General features: G+C 43.0%; 1 protein-coding gene across 1 annotated transcript in view; it reads left to right on the top strand.

The window, feature by feature from the left end:
• Positions 1 to 22,674, top strand: part of LOC126253455 (UDP-glucosyltransferase 2-like) — a 35,735-nt gene that overhangs the window by 1,771 nt on the left and 11,290 nt on the right. The window contains exons 2-3 of the mRNA XM_049954804.1: positions 7,154 to 7,339; positions 18,140 to 18,327. Of these exons, the coding sequence (XP_049810761.1) occupies positions 7,163 to 7,339; positions 18,140 to 18,327 (365 nt within the window). The 5' untranslated portion in view covers positions 7,154 to 7,162. The remainder of the gene's footprint in view (positions 1 to 7,153; positions 7,340 to 18,139; positions 18,328 to 22,674) is intronic.

Raw genomic sequence — 22,674 nt, 5'->3', positions numbered from 1 at the left:
GAGCTCAGTTTTCCCGTATTTTATTATGATGATCGTTTCTCCCTACGTACGTCGGCGTCAAAATATTTTCGCATTCGGGGGAGAAAGTTAGTGATCGGAATTTCGTGAGAAGATTCCGCCCCAACGAGAAACGCCTTTGTTTTAGTTGCGTTCATCCTATACCATGTCCGTGACACTGTCTCCCATATTTCGCGATAATGCAAAACGTGCTGCTCTTTATTGAACTTTCCCGATTTACTCTGTTAATCCTATCTGGTAAGGATCTCGGACCGCCCAGCAATACAAGCGTAGTGTAGGCAGTCTCCTCAGTAGATGTGTTACACTTTCAGAAGTGCCCTGCCAATAAAACAGTCTTTGGTTTGCCTTCTCCACAACATTTTCTACGTGTTCTTTCCAATTTAAATTGTTCGTAATTAAAATTCTTAGGTGTTTAGTTCAATTTACGACCTTTGGATTATACTGATTTATCTCGTAACCGAAGTTTAAAGGATTCCTTTTAGCACTGTTGTGGATGACCTCACACTTTTCATTATTCATGGTCAACTGCCAATTTTCGCACCATTCAGATAACTTTTCTAAATCATTTAGCAATTTGTTTTGATCTTCTGATTTTACTGGACGATAAACCACAGCATCATCAGCAAACAACATAAGACGGCTGCTCAGATTATCTCCTCAATCGCTTACATAGAAAAGGAACAACAGAATAACTCGAAAAGTTCTTGACCGATTTACTTTATATATTTACATGATGCTCTCATAAACATTCGAATCTACATAGGCTGTAAATTTTATATTTATGAAGTGAAAATGTTGTCAAAGCTCTCGAAATGTTCTTGACCGGCGGCCGATGTGGTCGAGCGGTTCTAGGCGCTTCAGTCTGGAACCGCGCGACCGCTACGGCCGCAGGGTCGAATCCTGCCTCGGGCATGGATGTGTATGATGTCCTTAGGTTAGTTAGGTTTAAGTAGTTCTAAGTTCTAGGGGACTGATGACCTCGGATGTTAAGTCCCATAGCGCTCAGAGCCATTTTTTTTTTTTGGCCGATTTACATCAAATTTTTATACGATACTCTATTACACGTTTCGACGGACATAGGCTACATACTTTTTAAGTATGTATAAATTATAAATACAATAACTAAAGGGTAAAGGTTGTTTCCAGGTGTCTCGGGAAGTTCTTGACGTATTTACTTCAAATTTTTATCCGATACTTTCTGAACGTTCAGGCAGATATATACTAAATTTCTTCTTACTATATACACACTATAAATATATACACATAATATACAAAGGCACGCACTGTTAGCAATAAATCTCCAAAAGTTCTTGGACAGACACAGGCCACGTATTTTTAATGTGTGTGGTAAGAGAATTAATAGCTACAGTAATCTGTAAAGGGAAAACTGTTAGCAGACAATTCGAGAAGATCTTGACTCTTTTAGTTCAGCTTTTTACACAGTACCCTAGTAAAAAATTCCACGGACGAGGGTTATGTATTTCCTGTAAACAACAATGTTCCGGTTTTGTGTTAATACTGTTTGCAACAAGGAAAATGCTGTGCTGTAAAATATGACGTTTCGTTCTCTTTTTTGCAGTCAGTGTTAACTACGATAGCAAGGCATATAAACCAGTAGACAAATTGTTTCCCCCATAAATGCTTTTTCTCCTTACTTAAAATTTTAAACAAAAATTGTACACGTAACCATGTGCGGTTTTGTTTTGTACTTTGGGGTCGGTTTTAATAAAAAGAAGTCATAAGTCTGTAAACTCTTCTTCCTTACGTACGACCTTGCAGTTTTAATTGTAAACCTCTCTGTGTCTGGCAAAGCCTTTCTTGCAGCATCTGACACTGCAGTTGGAAGAACATCCCCGTGATTATCTAGAGTTTACTGAACAAACGTCTGGTAAAGGAGACTCCCGTCTTTGGATGTTTACTATCTTCCCTATTAGTTCTCCCTGGTAACTAAGTGTCCCAGACTATCAATACCAAAGAACCTCGGAAACGAGTGTTTTTTGAGCTACTTATTTTGCTTGTGAATTACTTTTGCGTATGATTTTTGAAATCTGTCAGCTGCCTTTCCTGCAACTACTTTTATACGATCGTATGTCTTCTCTCTGGATGCATGCACCTAAGAAATAGACTTTTGGCACGTGATAGGGCTAAAAAGTGAGGAATGTTTTTGATGTACTACTGTTACTTGTCACCTTTGTACCTACCAAAATACTAAGTGAATTTCATCCTCTTTCTATCACATTCGGAAGTCCTTGGACTGAGCAGAATTATAATGACTGACAGTTGTTGCGATTAAGTGTTTTGTATGTGTACATAAATGGCTGGGAATTGTGAAAAAATGAAAGGCCGAAGTTGGCCAGCATATTGTAAAGTCACCTCGAGCTGAAACAGAAATCCGAGGTGAGTTTTTAAAGGTGGCGCTAGTGTGTTTGTCATGCTCTTTCACCTTGTACCAAGGATGTTCCGTATGTAAGAGCTAACTGTTGCACAATAACAGTGCTTAACCATAACTGAGCCGCTGAATGCCAAATCGTTTGAAGTCCCATGAATTTTCATTTAATATTACGCTAGTTTCTATCGTCAGTTTGAAATTGCTATCGAAAATTTAATTAGTGAACATGCAGCGACCAATGAAAGTTTGCCCTTTATTAAACGTTCCAAATAGTTTTCTGGAACAGATTATTGAGGCTTAAGACTGCAGGAGTGGTGGTGGGGGGGGGGAGGGGGGTTGGCCTTCTGTACATTGTGGTGAAGTTCAACGATCTAAGTAGCTGTATAATGCTCATTTATTTAACAGATGGAGCTTACTCCTGAAACTGCACTTACATGGATGACATATAAACAGTAATATGGTATGCTTCCACACAAGCAAACGGTGATAACGTACAATTTTTCACAAAGTATTGGGTGAATCAAGGGCCGTATCATGGACGCGAAATTTCCCACACACAAAGATTCAAACTCCCCGAGTAATCGAGAGAAAATTTCGCCACTTTGCATTAACAACTGGTCAATCTTCAAAGGCGGTTCGTCACTCACAGCAAAAATAATCTTTAAAGTTAACTGGGCACACGATACATAAAGTGAATTAAGGCCAATTAAGGACCAAGTTCGCTACCATCTGAATCTACGTTAAATGGAACTGCGATCCAAGTCGTCCGTGCCCCGGTAACTCCCGGTCAAAATCCTAACTTCCTCTCTTGCGCGTACAGAGGACGAAAAAACTTGGTATGGATGCACTGACCAATCAGAAAGACGATTTGGCCCGAGGTTCCATGCGTTTCCTGCTATCAGAAAAAAACGAGAGATCGCTCCTCCGCCTTATAATTTTTCACTCCGTTCTACGGCTGAAGCTTTGAAGACGGCGTCCTCAGGCTGGGTTCGGAGGGCCAACAGTGTGGTGGCACATATAAGGGCGCGCGACTGAATGTTGTGACAGACTTTTGTCACAGGAGAGGACTTCAAATACACTCCTGGAAATTGAAATAAGAACACCGTGAATTCATTGTCCCAGGAAGGGGAAACTTTATTGACACATTCCTGGGGTCAGATACATCACATGATCACACTGACAGAACCACAGGCACATAGACACAGGCAAGGGAAGTGGCGGTGCGGTCCCCTACGGCACTGCGTAGGATCCTACGGTCTTGGCGTGCATCCGTGCGTCGCTGCGGTCCGGTCCCAGGTCGACGGGCACGTGCACCTTCCGCCGACCACTGGCGACAACATCGATGTACTGTGGAGACCTCACGCCCCACGTGTTGAGCAATTCGGCGGTACGTCCACCCGGCCTCCCGCATGCCCACTATACGCCCTCGCTCAAAGTCCGTCAACTGCACATACGGTTCACGTCCACGCTGTCGCGGCATGCTACCAGTGTTACAGACTGCGATGGAGCTCCGTATGCCACGGCAAACTGGCTGACACTGACGGCGGCGGTGCACAAATGCTGCGCAGCTAGCGCCATTCGACGGCCAACACCGCGGTTCCTGGTGTGTCCGCTGTGCCGTGCGTGTGATCATTGCTTGTACAGCCCTCTCGCAGTGTCCGGAGCAAGTATGGTGGGTCTGACACACCGGTGTCAATGTGTTCTTTTTTCCATTTCCAGGAGTGTATTACGTTCAACTGTCTTTCCAGTCTGCTACAGCAAAATTAAACTAAGAATTCCACCTGAATTAACCCAGTTGCAGGCGTTTGTAATTACACCCACATTCATTCAAAACGATCGACCATCCATGTTTAGGACAGATGGCGCACATGTTGTGCTGACTAGTAATATCAATAAAATGAATATTCAACACACTCAAATTAGGTACCCAGCGTGATCTTCCACCTTACATGAGAAATAGGAACAAACGCAGACACAGAGAATATACCCCGCGAACATGTTAAAGCAAAACCGCAATATTATATGAGAAGTGAACTGATTGACGACTTTCAGTATCAATCCTAGTACGGGGTGTTAAAAAGTCTTTCCGCAGTGCCGTACGATTGTTAGCCGCACGTGCCGTATGCCGCATTCAACATACCGAAATGAAACTCAGTGCAATACAAGTTACTAATTTATTGAATATTCATTTTTACTTACAGAGTTTCACATTAAATGTTGAAAGTGTGCCTACTGTCGTTGAATACACAATTCAATACGTCTAATCATGTTTCCAAACACAAGCTGTAAAATTTCTTCTGTTACAGAAGCAGTGAAAGTGAATATTGCAGTTTTCAATTCATCGATGGATTTTGGACGTTTTTATAGACAGTTGCTTTTGGTGCACCCCAGACGAAAAAGTCAGGTGTTGTTAGGTCAGGCGATCGTGGAGGCCGAAGTCCCTGTGAAATTAGGCGAACCCCGAAAACATCAGCAAGCAGTGGGATTGAAACGCGAGCTGTATGCGCGGTTGCACCATCTTGACGAAAATAACCGTTCAGTATTTCACTTAACCCAAGTTCTCCGATGAATGGGTACAGAATATCACTGCAGTATCGTTGTGCGTTTATTGTTTCGTTGAAAAACCCAGGCAGGCGAATAATCATACGGCACTGCGGAGAGACTTTTTGAACACCCCGTATATATGTCATGACCTCTGGTTCAAGTAGTTGCGAGTTTACCTCGTGTTGGCGGACTTCGGCTTCACTTTCATCGCCTTTCCCATTAATTTTATGAAATGTTAAAGCAACGTATGTTAGGAGTCATAATATCATATTTCCCTTCAAGAGCCATCGAACGTAAATCAAAAAATATTCATGTGATGAATGTGTTCTCGGCTGATTGGATGGGATCGTTGGGTTAATGCCCGTTAACCGTGTCGAGAAAGTAGCGAATAATGTCTGCAACAGGAAAAGAATTCACATCCAGCGCTATGTAAATATAGTCTGCCAGATTTGTAACTGCTCTTCCCAGGAGAAGTTCACCCGCACATTTACCACATTCATTTGTTAAATGTTTATCTGTGAATGTTGACAAGTTTTACTTCAATAGTTGTCAAGCGCTGTTAAAAATAAATTAGTTACGCAACTAACTCAAAAAGATAATGTGACTAATAATAATACAGCAAAATACTGTCAAATTCTGTTGAGAATAGCATATGGATCTCAGAAATTAACAAAAATATTTGTTTCCAGAATGAAATTTTCACTCTTTGTTCCTTTCCCCACTACCACTCATCCAAAACCTCATATCGGTATTTCGAACATTTTATGAAGCGTTGCAGGCTTTCAAGGTACGTGTATCAGTCTATCCTAATATAGATAACTAATAAACATTCCTCTTTACCTTACCAATAAATTTTAATGAAGTTTTACAATTTTTAATCCTTGACATACTTTGGTTCCCCATGTCCTATAGGTAAATTTGTTTTTCAACACTGTCATGATTGTACTCTTAAAGTTAACATGTAGTCTGAAGTTCCTCCACACCAATAGTCTGTTATTAATTTCTTCAAAATTAATCTCCGGCATGCTATTATCTTTCACGACAATATTGAGCTGCTGTCAGCTGTTACCAATACCAGTCATTTCCTATCTTGTTCCCACTCACAAATAGAGCGAAGGAAAAACGACTATTTATACGCCGCGTGAGCCCTAATTTCTCGTGTCTTACCTTCGTAGTCCGTAAGTGCGATTTGTGATGACGGCAGTAGAATCGTTTGGCAGTCAGCCTCAAATCCTGGTTCTCTAAATTTTTTCAATCCCTCCAGGGATCCCCATTTTAGGTCCTGAAGCATCTCCGTAACAGTTCTGTGTTGTTCGAACCTACCAGTAACAAATCTAGCAGCCTGCCTCTGAATTGCTTCGATATCTTCCATCAATACAGAAATAGGCAAGAAACTTAAGAATGTAAACTATAAAGCACACAGCTAAATGAAAACAAGTCACCTTCGGCGCGGAAACCATTAAACAACGGAGTTTTTCAGCGAGATTTCTGAGAGACAAGTCAAACGTTACTGGTAGAGACATGAGAATGAATAATTTCTTGGGAGATAGGCGATAAGAACACTTAACTATGAGCGTCATTAAAGTCAAACGGACGTGTAGCCAGACGAATGGACGGTAGATAGCACAAGTAAGTTTGTTGCCGGCTTCCAAGAGATAAGAAAATAGATAGCCCAAGGAAGTTTCTTGCTGGCTTCCAACAGACAAGAAAAGACCATGATGTATTGGAAACGGTGTAGACGAAACTGGACTTTAATGAATGGAGAAACCTGGAAGGAGCCTATTGTATGTCAAACGGCTGATGGTGGCGAACCTGTCTATAAAGTGCTTTTATGTCGTCTTGAGTTCATATTACATCTAATCAATTAATTTGCTGCGTTTTTGCTATACACAAATTTTACATGTTACATGTTCTGTCTTTGACGTTTCCACATTCAACATTTTTTCAATCTACAATTATGTCTCTAGTCGCAAGCCTTCGCCTCTTTTTTATACTAGCTGCTCTAACGATCTACTTCTTGCTTCAGCAGTGTCATGTTATCTTGCTGTGTGATACGTATATCGTTTCACTGCTTCTACTGCACTTGTAATATGGTGAAGATTATATACTGGGATTTGTTGGATCATTTATAACAGCCGCATGAGCTGTCATCAAGACGTGAGCGTGTGTAACGAGTGCAGTACAGCTATTGGTTGTCGGCAGGCGACCGCCATGATGACCGGCCTGATGCTGGTGATGCTGTCGGTGCTGGGAGCCTCGGATGCGGCCAAGATCCTGTCCGTTGTGGCGTTCCCGGCCGTCAGTCACCAACTACCCCTCAGGATGATAAGTCTGGAGCTGGCCAAGAGAGGCCACCAGGTCACCTTCATCACCACCGACCCGTCCAAGGTACCTCATTTCTCGTCTGTTCAAAAACTGCGGTGGGCAAACTGTCGTTAAACTTAAATTGTGGACGCAACACCAGTAATGATTTAGAACTAACAGAACAAGTGTAACAGCTGAAAATACGTGATGAAAAGAACCTCCGCGTCCTATCAAGCATCTACACTGAAGCGCGAAAGAAACTGGTATAGCCATGCGTATTCAAATGCAGAGATACGTGAACAGGAAGAATATGGCCTGTATAAAACAAGTGTCTGACGCAGTTGTTAGGTCGGTTACTGCTGCTACAATGGCAGGTTATCAAAAAATGTTTCAAATGGATCTGAGCACTATGGGACTCAACTGCTGAGGTCATCAGTCCCCTAGAACTTAGAACTACTTAAACCTAACTAACCTAAGGACATCAAGCGGATAAAGTGTCACTAGAAGCCTTCCTAAGAGACAATCTCCATTCCTTCCGAACTGACTATGCAAATGTAGACGAGATGTGGCTCAAATTCAAAGATATAGTAGCAACAGCAATTGAGAGATTCATACCTCATAAATTGGTAAGAGATGGAACTGATCCCCCGTGGTACACAAAACAGGTCCGAACTCTGTTGCAGAGGCAACGGAAATAGCATGCGAAGTTCAGAAGAACGCGAAATCCCGAAGATTGGCTAAAATTTACAGACGCGCGAAATTTGGCACGGACTTCAATGCGAGATGCCTTTAATAGGTTCCACAACGAAACATTGTCTCGAAATTTGGTAGAAAATCTGAAGAAATTCTGGTCGTATGTAAAGTACACAAGCGGCAAGACGCAGTCAATACCTTCGCTGCGCAGTGCGTATGGTACTGTTACCGACGACTGTGCCGCTAAAGCGGAGTTATTGGACGCAGTTTTCCGAAATTCCTTCACCAGGGAAGACGAATGGAATATTCCAGAATTTGAAACACGAACAGCTGCTAGCATGAGTTTCTTAGAAGTAGATACCTTAGGGGTTGCGAAGCAACTCAAATCGCTTGATACGGGCAAGTCTTCAGGTCCAGAGTGTATACCGATTAGGTTCCTTTCAGATTACGCTGATACAATAGCTCCCTACTTAGCAATCATATACAACCGCTAGCTCACCGATAGATCTGTACCTACAGATTGGAAAATTGCGCAGGTTGAACCAGTGTTTAAGAAGGGTAGTAGGAGTAATCCATCGATCTACAGACCGAAATCATTGACGTCGGTTTGCAGTAGGGCTTTGGAGCATATACTGTATTCAAACAGGACTGCTACGGTCGCAGGTTCGAATCCTGCCTCGGGCATGGGTGTGTGTGATGTCCTTAGGTTAGTTAGGTTTAAGTAGTTCTAAGTTCTAGGGGACTTATGACCTAAGATGTTGAGTCCCATAGTGCTCAGAGCCATTTGAACCATTTGTATTCAAACATTATGAATCACCTCGAAGCGAACGATCTATTGATACGTAATCGTCATGGTTTCAGAAAACATCGTTCTTGTGCAACGCAGCTAGCTCTTTATTCGCACAAAGTAATGGCCGCTATCGACAGGGGATCTCAAGTTGATTCCGTATTTCTAGATTTCCGGAAAGCTTTTGACACCGTTCCTCACAAGCGACTTCTAATCAAGCTGCGGGCCTATGGGGTATCGTCTGTTGTGCGACTGGATTCTTGATTTCCTGTCAGGAAGGTCGCAGTTCGTAGTAATAGACGGCAAATCATCGAGTAAAACAAGTGATATCAGGTGTTCCCCAGGGAAGCGTCCTGGGACCTCTGCTGTTCCTGATCTATATAAATGACCTGGGTGACAATCTGAGCAGTTCTCTTAGGTTGTTCACAGATGATGCTGTAATTTACCGTCTAGTAAGGTCATCCGAAGACCAGTATCAGTTGCAAAGCGATTTAGAAAAGATTGCTGTATGGTGTGGCAAGTGGCAGTTGACGCTAAATAACGAAAAGTGTGAGGTGATCCACATGAGTTCCAAAAGAAATCCGTTGGAATTCGATTACTCGATAAATAGTACAATTCTCAAGGCTGTCAATTCAACTAAGTACCTGGGTGTTAAAATTAGGGACAACTTCAGTTGGAAAGACCACATAGATAATATTGTGGGGAAGGCGAGCCAAAGGTTGCGTTTCAGTGGGAGGACACTTAGAAGATGCAACAAGTCCACTAAAGAGACAGCTTACACTTCACTCGTTCGTCCTCTGTTAGAATGTTGCTGCGGGGTGTGGGATTCTTACCAGGTGGGATTGACGGAGGACATCGAAAGGGTGCAAAAAGGGCAGCTCGTTTTGTATTATCACGTAGTAGGGGAGAGGGTGTGACAGATATGATACGCGAATTGGGATGGAAGTCATTACAGCAAAGACGTTTTTCGTCGCGGCGAGATCTATTTACGAAATTTGTCACCAACTTTCTCTTCCGAATGCGAAAATATTTTATTGAGCCCAACCTACATAGGTAGGAATGATCATCTAAATAAAATAAGAGAAATCAGAGCTCGAACATAAAGGTTTAGGTGTTGGTTTTTCCCGCGCGCTGTTCGGGAGTGGAATGGTAGAGAGATAGTATGATTGTGGTTCGATGAACCCTCTGCCAAGCACTTAAATGTGAATTGCAGAGTAGTCATGTAGATGTAGATGCAGATGTAGATCACACACATCCATGCCCGAGGCAGGATTCGAACCTGCGGCCATAGCGGTCTCGCGGTTCCACACTGCAACGCCTAGAACCGCTCGGCCACTTCAGCCGGCCGCAGGTTATCACATTTAAGTGAGTTTGTACGTGGTGTTGTAGACGGCGCACGAGCGACGGGGTACAGCATTTGCTAGATAGCAATGAAGTGGGGATTTTCCCGTACGACCATTTCACGAGTGTACCGTGAATATCAGGAATCCGGTAAAGCATCAAGTCTCGGACATCGGTGCTGCCGGAAAAAGATCCTCCAAGAATGGGACCAACGACGACTGAAGAGAATCATTCAAAGTGACAAAAGTGCAACCCTTCCGCAAATTACTGCAGATTCCAATGCTGGGTCATCAACAAGTGTCAGTGTGCGGACCATTCAACGAGACATAACCGATGTTGGCTTTCGGAGCCGAAGGCCTACCATGCACCCTTGACAACTACACGACACAAAGCTCTACGCCTGGCCTGGGCCCCTCAACACCCCAACACCGACATCGGACTGTTGATAACTGGAAACATGTTGTCTGGTCAGACGAGTTTCGTTTCAAATGGGCCGAGTGGATGAACGTGTAAGAGTACGGAGACAGCCTGATGAATTCATGTCAGCAGGGAACTGTTCAAGCTGGTGGAGGCTCTATAATGGTGTGGGGGCGTCTGGAGTTAGTGATATGGGACCCTTGATACGTCTAGACTCTCATGTGACACGTGTGTAAGCAGCCTGTGTGAACGCCTGCATCCATTCATGTCCATTGTGCATTCCGGCGGACTTAGCAGGACAATGCGACACCCCACACGACCAGAATTGCCGGAGTGGCTCCAGGAACACTCTTCTGAGTTTACACTTCCACTGGCCACTAACGTCCCCACACATGAATATCATTTAGCGTATGTGGGATGCCTTGCAACGTGCTGTTAAGAGATATCAACCCCTTGATACTCTTACGGATTTATGGACAGCCCTGCAGGATTCATGGTGTCAATTCCGTCCATCACTACCTCAGACATTAGTCGAGTCCATGCCACGTCATGTTGCGGTAATTCTGCATGCACACGGGGGCCCTACACAGTATTAGGCAGGTGTACCAGTTTCTTTGGCTCTTCAGTATATTTTTGTGGCCTTCGACGAGAAGCAGAATTATTTTTATAATTTGTTTGGAATGAATGCTGACACTTGTGAACTCAAGCAGGTTCTATTTAGATGGCTGTTCTCAATCATTGTATATATTTGATAATTATACAAATCTGAAACATCAGACTCGTTTATTTTGCGGCAGACTTTGTTCTTGTGGAACGCAGGTATTTGATTTGTCGACATTAATGACGCTTGTCTTAGCGTGAGTGTGCACAAACCCATAGTGGTAAATACGAGTAGTTCCTCAATGATGTAATGTGTCTTTTCTTTTGTTTCAGACCTTAAGCTGCGTTTTTCTGAGTAACCAGTTTAATACAGTGTTATTAAAAGTCAGTTGACCTCTTTCACCAATGTATTTGACCTAATACCGCATAACTTTGTTTTCAAAACGGCAACTCATCAGGTTTTAGTGACGGGTGCTAAATATGTGTTCTTTGGATTCCGAAGGAGGCGAATCACTAATGAAGTTCAGCATTACTCGATGTAACGTATTCGTATCCCCCTCTTATAAGGTCTAGCTTCGTATTTCTGGCAGGTGTGCTGGTAAGATAGCGCAAAAACTCGATCTGCCACATACACCTACACAGGAAAATCGCGCTGAGTTAAATTGGTAAATTTTGTCAATTTGCGGTGAGATCTTATGGGACCAAACTGCTTAGGTCATTGGTCCCTAAGCTTTCACACTACTTAATGTAACTTAATCTAACTTACGCTATGGACAACACACACACACACACACACACACACACACACACACACACACACACACACACACACACACATGCCCGAGGGAGGACTCGAACCTCCGACGAGGGGAGGCCGCATGGACCGTGACAAGACGCCTGAGACCGCGTGGCTACCCCGCGCGGCCCGTTAAGTTGGATGAGATTGAAGGTGGACATGATCAGTGCGCCCATCGTTTCTTTTCACTGTGTGTAGCAAATCACGATATAGAAGTGGTGTGCAATAGCTGCAGCCTGAGGCAGATTTGTGGCATATAGGGTATATGGTGGTCCGTTAGATGGAGACATCTACATCTATACTCCGCGAGCCACCTTACGGTGTGTGGCGGAGGGTACTTATTGTACCACTATCTGATCCCCCCCTTCCCTGTTCCATTCACGAATTGTGCGTGGGAAGAACGACTGCTTGTAAGTCTCCGTATTTGCTCTAATTTCTCGGATCTTTTCGTTGTGATCATTACGCGAGATATATGTGGGCGGTAGTAATATGTTGCCCATCTCTTCCCGGAATGTGCTCTCTCGTAATTTCGATAATAAACCTCTCCGTATTGCGTAACGCCTTTCTTGAAGTGTCCGCCACTGGAGCTTGTTCAGCATCTCCGTAACGCTCTCGCGCTGACTAAATGTCCCCATGACGAATCGCGCTGCTTTTCGCTGGATCATGTCTATCTCTTCTATTAATCCAACCTGGTAAGGGTCCCATACTGATGAGCAATACTCAAGAATCGGACGAACAAGCGTTTTGTAAGCTACTTCTTTCGTCGATGAGTCACATTTTCTTAGAATTCTTCCTATGAATCTCAACCTGGCGCCTGCTTTTCCCACTATTTGTTTTATGTGATCATTCCACTTCAGATCGCTCCGGATAGTAACTCCTAAGTATTTTACGGTCGTTACCGCTTCCAATGATTTACCACCTATGGCATAATCGTACTGGAATGGATTTCTGCCCCTATGTATGCGCATTATATTACATTTATCTACGTTTAGGGAAAGCTGCCAGCTGTCGCACCATTCATTAATCCTCTGCAGGTCTTCCTGGAGTACGTACGAGTCTTCTGATGTTGCTACTTTCTTGTAGACAACCGTGTCATCTGCAAATAGCCTCACGGAGCTACCGATGTTGTCAACTAAGTCATTTATGTATATTGTAAACAATAAAGGTCCTATCACGCTTCCTTGCGGTACTCCCGAAATTACCTCTACATCTGCAGATTTTGAACCGTTAAGAATGACATGTTGTGTTCTTTCTTCTAGGAAATCCTGAATCCAATCACAAACCTGGTCCGATATTCCGTAAGCTCGTATTTTTTTCACTAAACGTAAGTGCGGAACCGTATCAAATGCCTTCCTGAAGTCCAGGAATACGGCATCAATCTGCTCGCCAGTGTCTACGGCACTGTGAATTTCTTGGACAAATAGGGCGAGCTGAGTTTCACATGATCTCTGTTTGCGGAATCCATGTTGGTTATGATGAAGGAGATTTGTATTATCTAAGAACGTCATAATACGAGAACATAAAACATGTTCCATTATTCTACAACAGATTGACGTAAGCGAAATAGGCCTATAATTATTCGCATCTGATTTATGACCCTTCTTGAAAATGGGAACGACCTGCGCTTTCTTCCAGTCGCTAGGTACTTTACGTTCTTCCAGAGATCTACGATAAATTGCTGATAGAAAGGGGGCAAGTTCTTTAGCATAATCACTGTAGAATCTTACGGGTATCTCGTCTGGTCCGGATGCTTTTCCGCTACTAAGTGATAGCAGTTGTTTTTCAATTCCGATATCGTTTATTTCAATATTTTCCATTTTGGCGTCCGTGCGACGGCTGAAGTCAGGGACCGTGTTACGATTTTCCGCAGTGAAACAGTTTCGGAAGACTGAATTCAGTATTTCTGCCTTTCTTCGGTCGTCCTCTGTTTCGGCGCCATCGTGGTCAACGAGTGACTGAATAGGGGATTTAGATCCGCTTACCGATTTTACATATGACCAAAACTTTTTAGGGTTCTTGTTTAGATTGTTTGCCAATGTTTTATGTTCGAATTCGTTGAATGCTTCTCTCATTGCTCTCTTTACGCTCTTTTTCGCTTCGTTCAGCTTTTCCTTATCAGCTATGATTCGACTACTCTTAAACCTATGATGAAGCTTTCTTTGTTTCCGTAGTACCTTTCGTACATGATTGTTATACCACGGTGGATCTTTCCCCTCGCTTTGGACCTTACTCGGTACGAACTTATCTAAGGCGTACTGGACGATGTTTCTGAATTTTTTCCATAACTTTAAGTTGTGAGACAGCACCCAACGGATAAACGTATCGTTGGAGTTACGCGTTTTGAACGATAACGTGTGTGTATTTTCTATTCATCAGATTACGGGTTGTCCAATATACAATTAAAAATTGTTCCATCAGCAATATTTTTTCAGTAACAAGTGAACATTCCCAGGTGTCAATAAATCATCTTTATTAAACTTGGCAGACATGTACAGGGGTCAGAATGACGCAACACATATTTTTTCGTTTTTGGCCAATTTCACTTTTAAGGTGTAAAACGCACCCCAGAAGGTGATATGGAGTATTGGATTTAGAGGGAACATTTTTGAAACTATGAAATACAAAAAAAATGTTTCATCTAAAATTTAAATGTAGTTAATAATCTTGAAAACTGTGCGATCAACTCTTGTAATAATTTGAAATTTCGCAATATATCCCACCACCATTAATTAATTTTGAAAAATGAAAATGTTTTTTATAACACAAATTAAGGAAGCTTTCTCACCACATCCAACCATGTGTAATAAAGCTGATCTCTGAAATACCAATTTTGGAAAAAGCTGTAAATGTGCTGTCAGAATATTTTCAGCATAGCTAATTAAAATACCTAAATGTTCATTATTATTGTGATTATTTTATTTTTTAATTAATTTTGTTCGTTTTTTTAGTTTCCTGTTTCACACACGTGTATTTTGCTAACTGAAAATTATAAGTAACTCATTGTTATGGTAGAAAATCATTTAAATTCTAGTAGTATGTATAGAAAAAGTTAAAATATAAATTTTTCTCATAATGCACATGATAGACTACACAATATAAAATAAAATTCAGCAGGATTCTCAGATTCTGATATTCGAGCCTCTAAATATCCTGATTTGTATCAGGCATATTTCAGTACACTGGAAAACCTTGGCGGAAAGAACTGATTATGTACTAGTGGCTTCAGCTTCATTATATCATATCTCAAGTGGAGATTGATACCGTAATCAGTCAGCAGAACTAGATCTGAAAACCTTCTCACGATGCTTTTCCAACATCAAATGCCATTTATAGCCAGCGGATGCACATGTCACATCCCGCCTTTTGGGATCACCAAATGAACAAGATCCTTATCAGGTACGGGGTTCAAAACTGTTCTTTTACATTGACGAGCTCAAGAATTTTACAATAGTACCGATGAAACTTCCTGGCAGATTAAAACTGTGTGCCCGACCGAGACTCGAACTCGGGACCTTTGCCTTTCACGGGCAAGTGCTCTCGGTCGGGCACACAGTTTTAATCTGCCAGGAAGTTTCATATCAGCGCACACTCCGCTGCAGAGTGAAAATCTCATTCTGGAAACATCCCCCAGGCTGTGGCTAAGCCATGTCTCCGCATTATCCTTTCTTTCAGGAGTGCTAGTTCTGCAAGTTTCGCAGGAGAGCTTCTGTAAAGTTTGGAAGGTAGGAGACGAGATACTGGCAGAAGTAAAGCTGTGAGTACCGGGCGTGAGTCGTGCTTCGGTAGCTCAGTTGGTAGAGCACTTGCCCGCGAAAGGCAAAGGTCCCGAGTTCGAGTCTCGGTCGGGCACACAGTTTTAATCTGCCAGGAAGTTTCATATCAGCGCACACTCCGCTGCAGAGTGAAAATCTCATTCTGGAATAGTACCGATGTCTCCCAGACTGGGAGTGAAAACTTCTGTCAAATAGTCAGACGGTAGTTCACCATTTGTCGATGCTGACACAAGAACATTTAGGACTTCAAAAAGAGATTCTCAAATTCTAGGTCCAAACTCTCCGTTAGTTTCCTTGAAAACTAAGAAAAGGGCGTGGTCCTGTGAAAACTTTTATTTGAAACACATTTTTATATATCATAGGTTCGAAGATATTCACACTAAACGTAATGTGTTGAATTACCTTATGGGATGTGTTTTATCCATTAAAAGCGAAATTAGACAAAAACCAAAAAGTATGTATCGCAGTATTTTAATATTCCACATACTCGCTAAGTTTCATCAACCTCGTTTATTAACATCTGCGAATGTTGTCTTGTAAGACCATCCTCTTCCATAAGCTGTCGCGTGCTTGTGAAGATCCCAACAAGACTAAGTAGTAGAGTGTTAAAATTTGTAGTAATTGCAAGCAGTAACATTTCTGCCTCGGTATTTCCCGTATGGCTTTCCAAGCGGTCGGTTATAGGAAACAATGAACTTTTTACCTTGATGGGCAACGTACCTGCTAAAGATTATCGTTATCCATCTTGTCGATGCGGATTGGAAGTTCATTCGGTTTTTAGGGAGGTAAAATTTCTCACAGGTAATAGCGTCGTCTGGGAAAAGCTCTCTTAAAAGTCGACAGTAGTGTAACCCACAAAACACGAAAAGCTTTTCTTATTGCATATACATTAAATTACTATAAATTACACTGGTCTCCAAAATTAAAGCAACAAACGGAAATTTTGCAAAGTTGCGTTTATTTTGCCACAAAACAGTGTAAACCGCTGACAATAAAGTAGATACAATTCAAAGAACACAAAAAAATATGCATCACGGTAGACAAAAACGTTCTTCCTTTATTCCAACTTAACAGACTTGCATACACATTCCGCCAGCTGGTTAATGTTCTCAGAATGTGGTGTTAACCATGTGTGGTTGCAGTACAGGCCTGACAACAATGGGGCATGCTGTGAGTGACGTCAGCAGTCTCATGTTGAGGCAACAACGCCCATTCTCCTTGGAGAGCTGCTGGCAAGTCTTGCAGAGTGGTTGATGGATGCTGCTAGTTCGCCCCAGACATGCTCTATGTGACTGAAATCGAAAGAGCGAACAGATCACGCCATGCGTGCAACATGTTCCGTTTGCAAGAAAACATCAACCGCTCTTGCTCTTTGAGGTCCATCATTATTGTCCATCAGTATGAAGTCTGGGGCCACAGCACCTCTGAACAACCACACTTGAGGTCCCAAGATCTCATCGTGATACCTGACAGCTGTTAAACCTTGCCGATTCACCCACAGAACTTCATGAAGAAGTGTTCATGTTGTCAATATAATCCTTGCCCACAACATTAGAGATCCTCCTCGATATCGGTCTCTTTCCATAATGTTTGGGTCCCAAAATCGTGTTCCACGTCCCTCCAGATGCGAATGCGACGAGAATCACTCTCCAGACCAAATCGGGACTCACCCATGAAAAGAACATTGGCGCACTGTTCGACTGCACAGGTGGTATGTTGACGACTCCACTTCAGACGTTGCCTTCTGTGAAGACGTATGAGAGGTACACATACAGCAAGTCTCCAACAATGAAGGCCACTTTACCGAAGCCTTCTGTGTACCGTTTGTCTCGATACAACACGTCCAGCGGATGCTGCGAGGTCTGATTCCAGTTGCCGTGCAGTACTAAGACAGTAGCGTCTTGCCCTTATGGCCAAACAACGGTCCTCTCCTTTCTCTTTGATATCACGCGTGGTTGGTGCTGCCCAGGTCTTAGTTATATTGTTCTGGTCTCTATAAGTTGTCACCCACATCCGAGAAACAACAGAACGATTCTCTTTAATCCTTCGGATCACATCAGTTTGCCAGTTTTTCTTATGACCCTCCACCGCAGAGAGTGTGGTAGGCGTCTTCTTTGTGCCATACTGCTCCATCTGTGACTGTGTACACACCGATTGTGGATGTGGGACTACCTGGCAAACACTACCCCGTTTGATAAGTGCCCTTACGTCATCGTTGACGTGGTTGTCCATTGGCCGGAATGGCCATCTTCCATGCAGAACACGATCGTACGGACATCTGTTGCCTGATTATACCGCGAATTAGACACAACACGGGGAAATAGCGGTTTGTCGCTTCAATTTTTGGACACCAGTATAGTATAGAGACATGCATTGGCTGTTACTGTGAAACTTCTATAACTGTAAGAAATTAAATACTTTGTCTCTGAAGGTCTCATCAAATACCCGTTATACATTATGATTATTTCTACTTCCAGAAAAGCATTGCCAACTTTACAGAAGTTGACATATCTGCGTCGTACAAGTTTCTGAGAACAGGCGCAACCTGGGACTGGATGACGATGGCTCATTTTACAGCAACCGACAACATATATTCGTGGAAGGAACAGTTCCGTGGTGTTTGTGAGAGCGACCTGAGTGCTCCAGAGATGGTGGAATTCATAAAGTACGTAGCTGCTCTGTCAGTCCTACTACTTCTCAGTCTTCTATTCTTCCACATTCCTCTCCACCTCCAGCATCTTCTGCGTCTACATTCAACAAATTCTGCTGCCAACAGTAGCACACGCATGCTTTGGGTGTTTAACTTTCAGCTATGCTTATGACATCCAGTTTTTTAACAGCATATTGAAATTTCACAGAGCACACAATTATAGTTTTTAACATGCCGGCCGTTGTGGACGAGCGGTTCTAGGCACTTCAGTCTGGTTCCGCGCGACCGCTACGGTCGGAGGTTCGAATCCTGCCTCGGGCATGGATGTGTGTGATGCCCTTTGGTTAGTTAGGTTTAAGTAGTTCTCCGTTTTAGGGGACTGATAACCTCAATTATGTCCCATAGTGCTCAGAACCATTTTAACATGAAAACAAAAAAGTTACAAGTTTTTAAAATTGTTAAAAACTGTTTGTTGCATTTTGAAAACATGAAATTAATGGTTTTTATTACGATGAGAACGAACCACGGTAGTTTGCTGCACAAAGTTGTAGAATGTTGTGAGTCTCGATCGATACGAGAACAAGTGCAACCTCCGGGAGGTGAGACGACTCGCGCTTAAACATCTCCATGGTCTCAGCCACTAGTTTAAAGGTATCTTGCCCTTGAGCGCACGAGCTAGCGCGGCAGTCGTTATTGCTGGGTCACCAAGTGTAGTAGCTCGAGAGCTTCCGGTCACAGAATGGCAGGCAGTGTACTGAAATTTACGATCGCACGTTGCAAGGCTAATGTTACCGCGCACGGAATGTTGTCAACGGTTCATGAAAGTTGAAGTTTTATTCTAATCTCGTGGTATTTCTTTTATTATTTTGATTCAATAATATTATTTGACAAATGATATAAGCAGTAGTAGAATCTTAATCCATTGTACACTATGTAGTTCCCCCAAGCGATCACTAAATAATACTAGTGACGAAACATACTGACGATGTTGTGAGGGGTTCAAAAATGGTTCAAATGATTCTGAGCACTATGGGACTCAACTGCTGAGGTCATAAGTCCCCTAGAACTTAGAACTACTTAAACCTAACTAACCTAAGGACAACACACACATCCATGCCCGAGGCAGGATTCGAACCTGCGACCGTATCGGTCGCGCGGTTCCAGACTGTAGCGCCAGAACCGCTCGGCCACCAGCGGCCGGCCGAGAGAAAAGGATAGGACGGGATATGAGGAGGTAATCCAACATCAGAAATGATGGGAAGGTGTGAATTATCTCTAACAGGAAATATAAGTGTTACGTCGGATTTCGTCGTCTGGGAGAGAGAGAGGTGTGGAGGTGGGATAGCTTGGACGTGAATTTGCTGGTATTGTGGCATCTCATGATTGGTAACTAGGAGGCAAATGATAGGATATTTGAGTAACACTTCTGGAGAGATACCGTTTATATTCCAACCTCTATTTTTATATTCTCACCTTTAACCACCAACGCAGCGATCCCAACCAGTTCCTTATACCCAAAACGATGAGTTAAAAAATAAATAGTACGATGGTTTGAAGCATCATATTTACATATCAAGAAAACTATAGCAAAAAAAACCTACCTGATTCGGCACTTTTGATTTAGAAAGCTGAGTTACAATATTGTGAATCACGCAGAAACTTATCTTGCATCGCGTTGGTATTCCATAGCTTGTTACGAAGATCCAATATGAGTTGTTATTTTGGCCTTTGGTAATATTCCGAACTGTGAAAATCTAGCTTCATTCGGATTTACGTGCAAAAACGCGTTTATTGTGAAACTTTTTACGTGCAAAAAACACCTTTTTCTGCTAGGTTTTTGAAGCGCTCCACTCCTATACTTTAAACTCGTACGAATCGGTTCAAACGTTGCTCGAAGATAGATAAATGGATAAAGTCAGAACGAAATTTTTTGTACCCAATAGTCCTCATCAAATGTCGAGTGACGATTAACATGTAGCTAAATATAGCATATAAAATTCGTTCTAACATGAATGAGTGGAGGCGGTTTAAAGTGAATCAAATAAATAAAAAATGCATTCTTTCGATAAAATTGAAAAATCGCCTCGGAAAATCTAGCTTCATTCGGATTTTACGTGCGACACAAGTTTTTTGTGAGTATTTTTGTTTTTACATGCACCATTTCTGTGTTTAAGACTTGTGCGAATCAGTTCAACTTTATGAGAAGGTAGACAAACACAAATTATTAACGGTCGTCTTGTTGCTTTGTGGAAGCTTTATTCGGTAACCTGTACCGGATCAGTCGTCGCCCGGCTCAACAGAAATCTACTTCCGTTGCCAAGCAATGGTGGTCTAGTGTCAGAATTATGATTCAGGAAAAGTTGGGAACCAGAATGAAAAATTCTCCTATGATAGCGCAAAAAAAAGCGAATACGTTCTGGGCAGAGTGGGATGTAAAAGGAGGGAACCAGCTTTTAGACGTTTCTCGCTGTTTTAAAGACATCTAAATCAAAACACTTGACATATTCGGGCCTTTTTTAATTCCCAGAACAGTGGGCTCTCATTGCTGCAAGCTGTTGGCACACCTCAATCTTGCAATTTGTAGGCTGAAGTCCCTGATACTCTGCGCAGTTTCCAGTCATAGTAAACAATCTATAATATCATATGGCTGAAGAGCAGACATGTAATAGCTACAATAGTTTTCCAGGGGTGATATTATTTCTGGGGGTGGACTTGCTCGTTGGTAGGACGCTAAAACAATTTTCTAATTTCTGTGTGGGAGGGACGGTTGGTTTTTTTTCCCTCTCCAGAGAGGACCTCCCCCCCCCCCCCCTAGACCCACACCCTGTTACATGGATGGTAAGGGGTGTAAGAACACATAGACACAACGCACCCACAATAGGAAGTATACGAATGCCTGGGGGTTTATCTATAGTAGGAAGCATCGCAGAGTTGGAATGTGTGCGACCTAAACTTCAATGCCGGCCGAAGTGGCCGTGCGGTTAAAGGCGCTGCAGTCTGGAACCACAGGACCGCTACGGTCGCAGGTTCGAATCCTGCCTCGGGCATGGATGTTTGTGATGTCCTTAGGTTAGTTAGGTTTAACTAGTTCTAAGTTCTAGGGGACTAATGACCTCAGCAGTTGCGTCCCATAGTGCTCAGAGCCATTTGAACCTAAACTTCAATGACATGTTGTGTCATCGGAATGAAATTTTCTCCTTGCAGCGGAGTGTGCGCTGATGAAACTTCCTGGCTGATTAAGACCATATGGTGGACCGGAACTCAAACTCTGTATCTTTGCTTCTCACAGGCAAGTGCTCTTCCAGCTGAGCTCCGCGTGTTTTACAGGAGAACTTCTGTGAGGTTTGGAAGGTAGGAGACGAGGTACTGGGAGAAGCGCATCGTGAGACGAGCTTGGTTAGCTCAGTTGGCCCTCCCACCGAAATTCATAGAAGGCTTCCTTATGTCGGTCACCAATCCGTCGGGAGGTCGGGGAGTTGGACATGCTCAAGCGCTGAACGTGTTAAATTGTGACTTCAAGATTTTTAGCCGGATTCTTGCTGCTCGCCTTCGGCGCTTCATCCGTCAAGTCATCGCTCTGGTGATGACAGTAACATTCAGACAGCACTCAGCAATTACCTTGACGTCATAGCTCTGGCTACGACCTGCCGCAGTCGTGGTGCCTTAGTGACGGTAGACTTCGACCGCGTCTTTGATAAAATAAGTCGTGACTTACTAGGAAACGTACTCCGACGGATGGCCTTCCACCACAGATTTATACAAGTCGTCTTGCGGCTCCTCCGAGGTGCCACGTCGCGAGTACTGGTCAATTCCCGTGCGGTGGGCCCTATTGCTACCATGGGCTCTGTCCGCCAAGGATGTCCGCTATCGATGCTCCTTTTCGCCACCGCCCTTGAGCCAGTTACACGGTTTGAGGAGCCGTTTGACAAGGATAACAATGAGTGGGGGCATTATTTCATCTGCCGCCCGTATGCAGATGACGTGGTGGTGTTCTTTCTATCGGAGGATGAAGTAAGAGGGCTTGGATCAGTCAGTATGGGACTGCTGCCGGCCGGGGTGGCCGAGCGCTTCTAGGCGCTACAGTCGCAGGTTCGAATCCTGCCTAGGACATGGATGTGTGTGACGTCCTTAGGTTCGTTAGGTTTAGGTAGTTCTAAGTTATATGGGACTGATGACCTCTGCAGTTAAGTCCCATAGTGCTCAGAGCCATTTGAACCATTTATAGGACTGCTGCAGGCTATTAATCACTGAAAACTCACAATGTAAATGTTGTTTATCATGTGTACTTCTTTTTCTAACACATGCTGCAGTGATATTCGTGTATCTGTTTTATATGGTTAGTTATGCTCACTTTAATAAATG

The sequence above is a fragment of the Schistocerca nitens genome, chromosome 4, assembly GCF_023898315.1.
Source record: "Schistocerca nitens isolate TAMUIC-IGC-003100 chromosome 4, iqSchNite1.1, whole genome shotgun sequence".
NCBI lineage: Eukaryota > Metazoa > Arthropoda > Insecta > Orthoptera > Acrididae > Schistocerca > Schistocerca nitens.
Note: the sequence above shows the minus strand (reverse complement) of the source record. Positions and strands in the feature narration are given on the sequence as shown.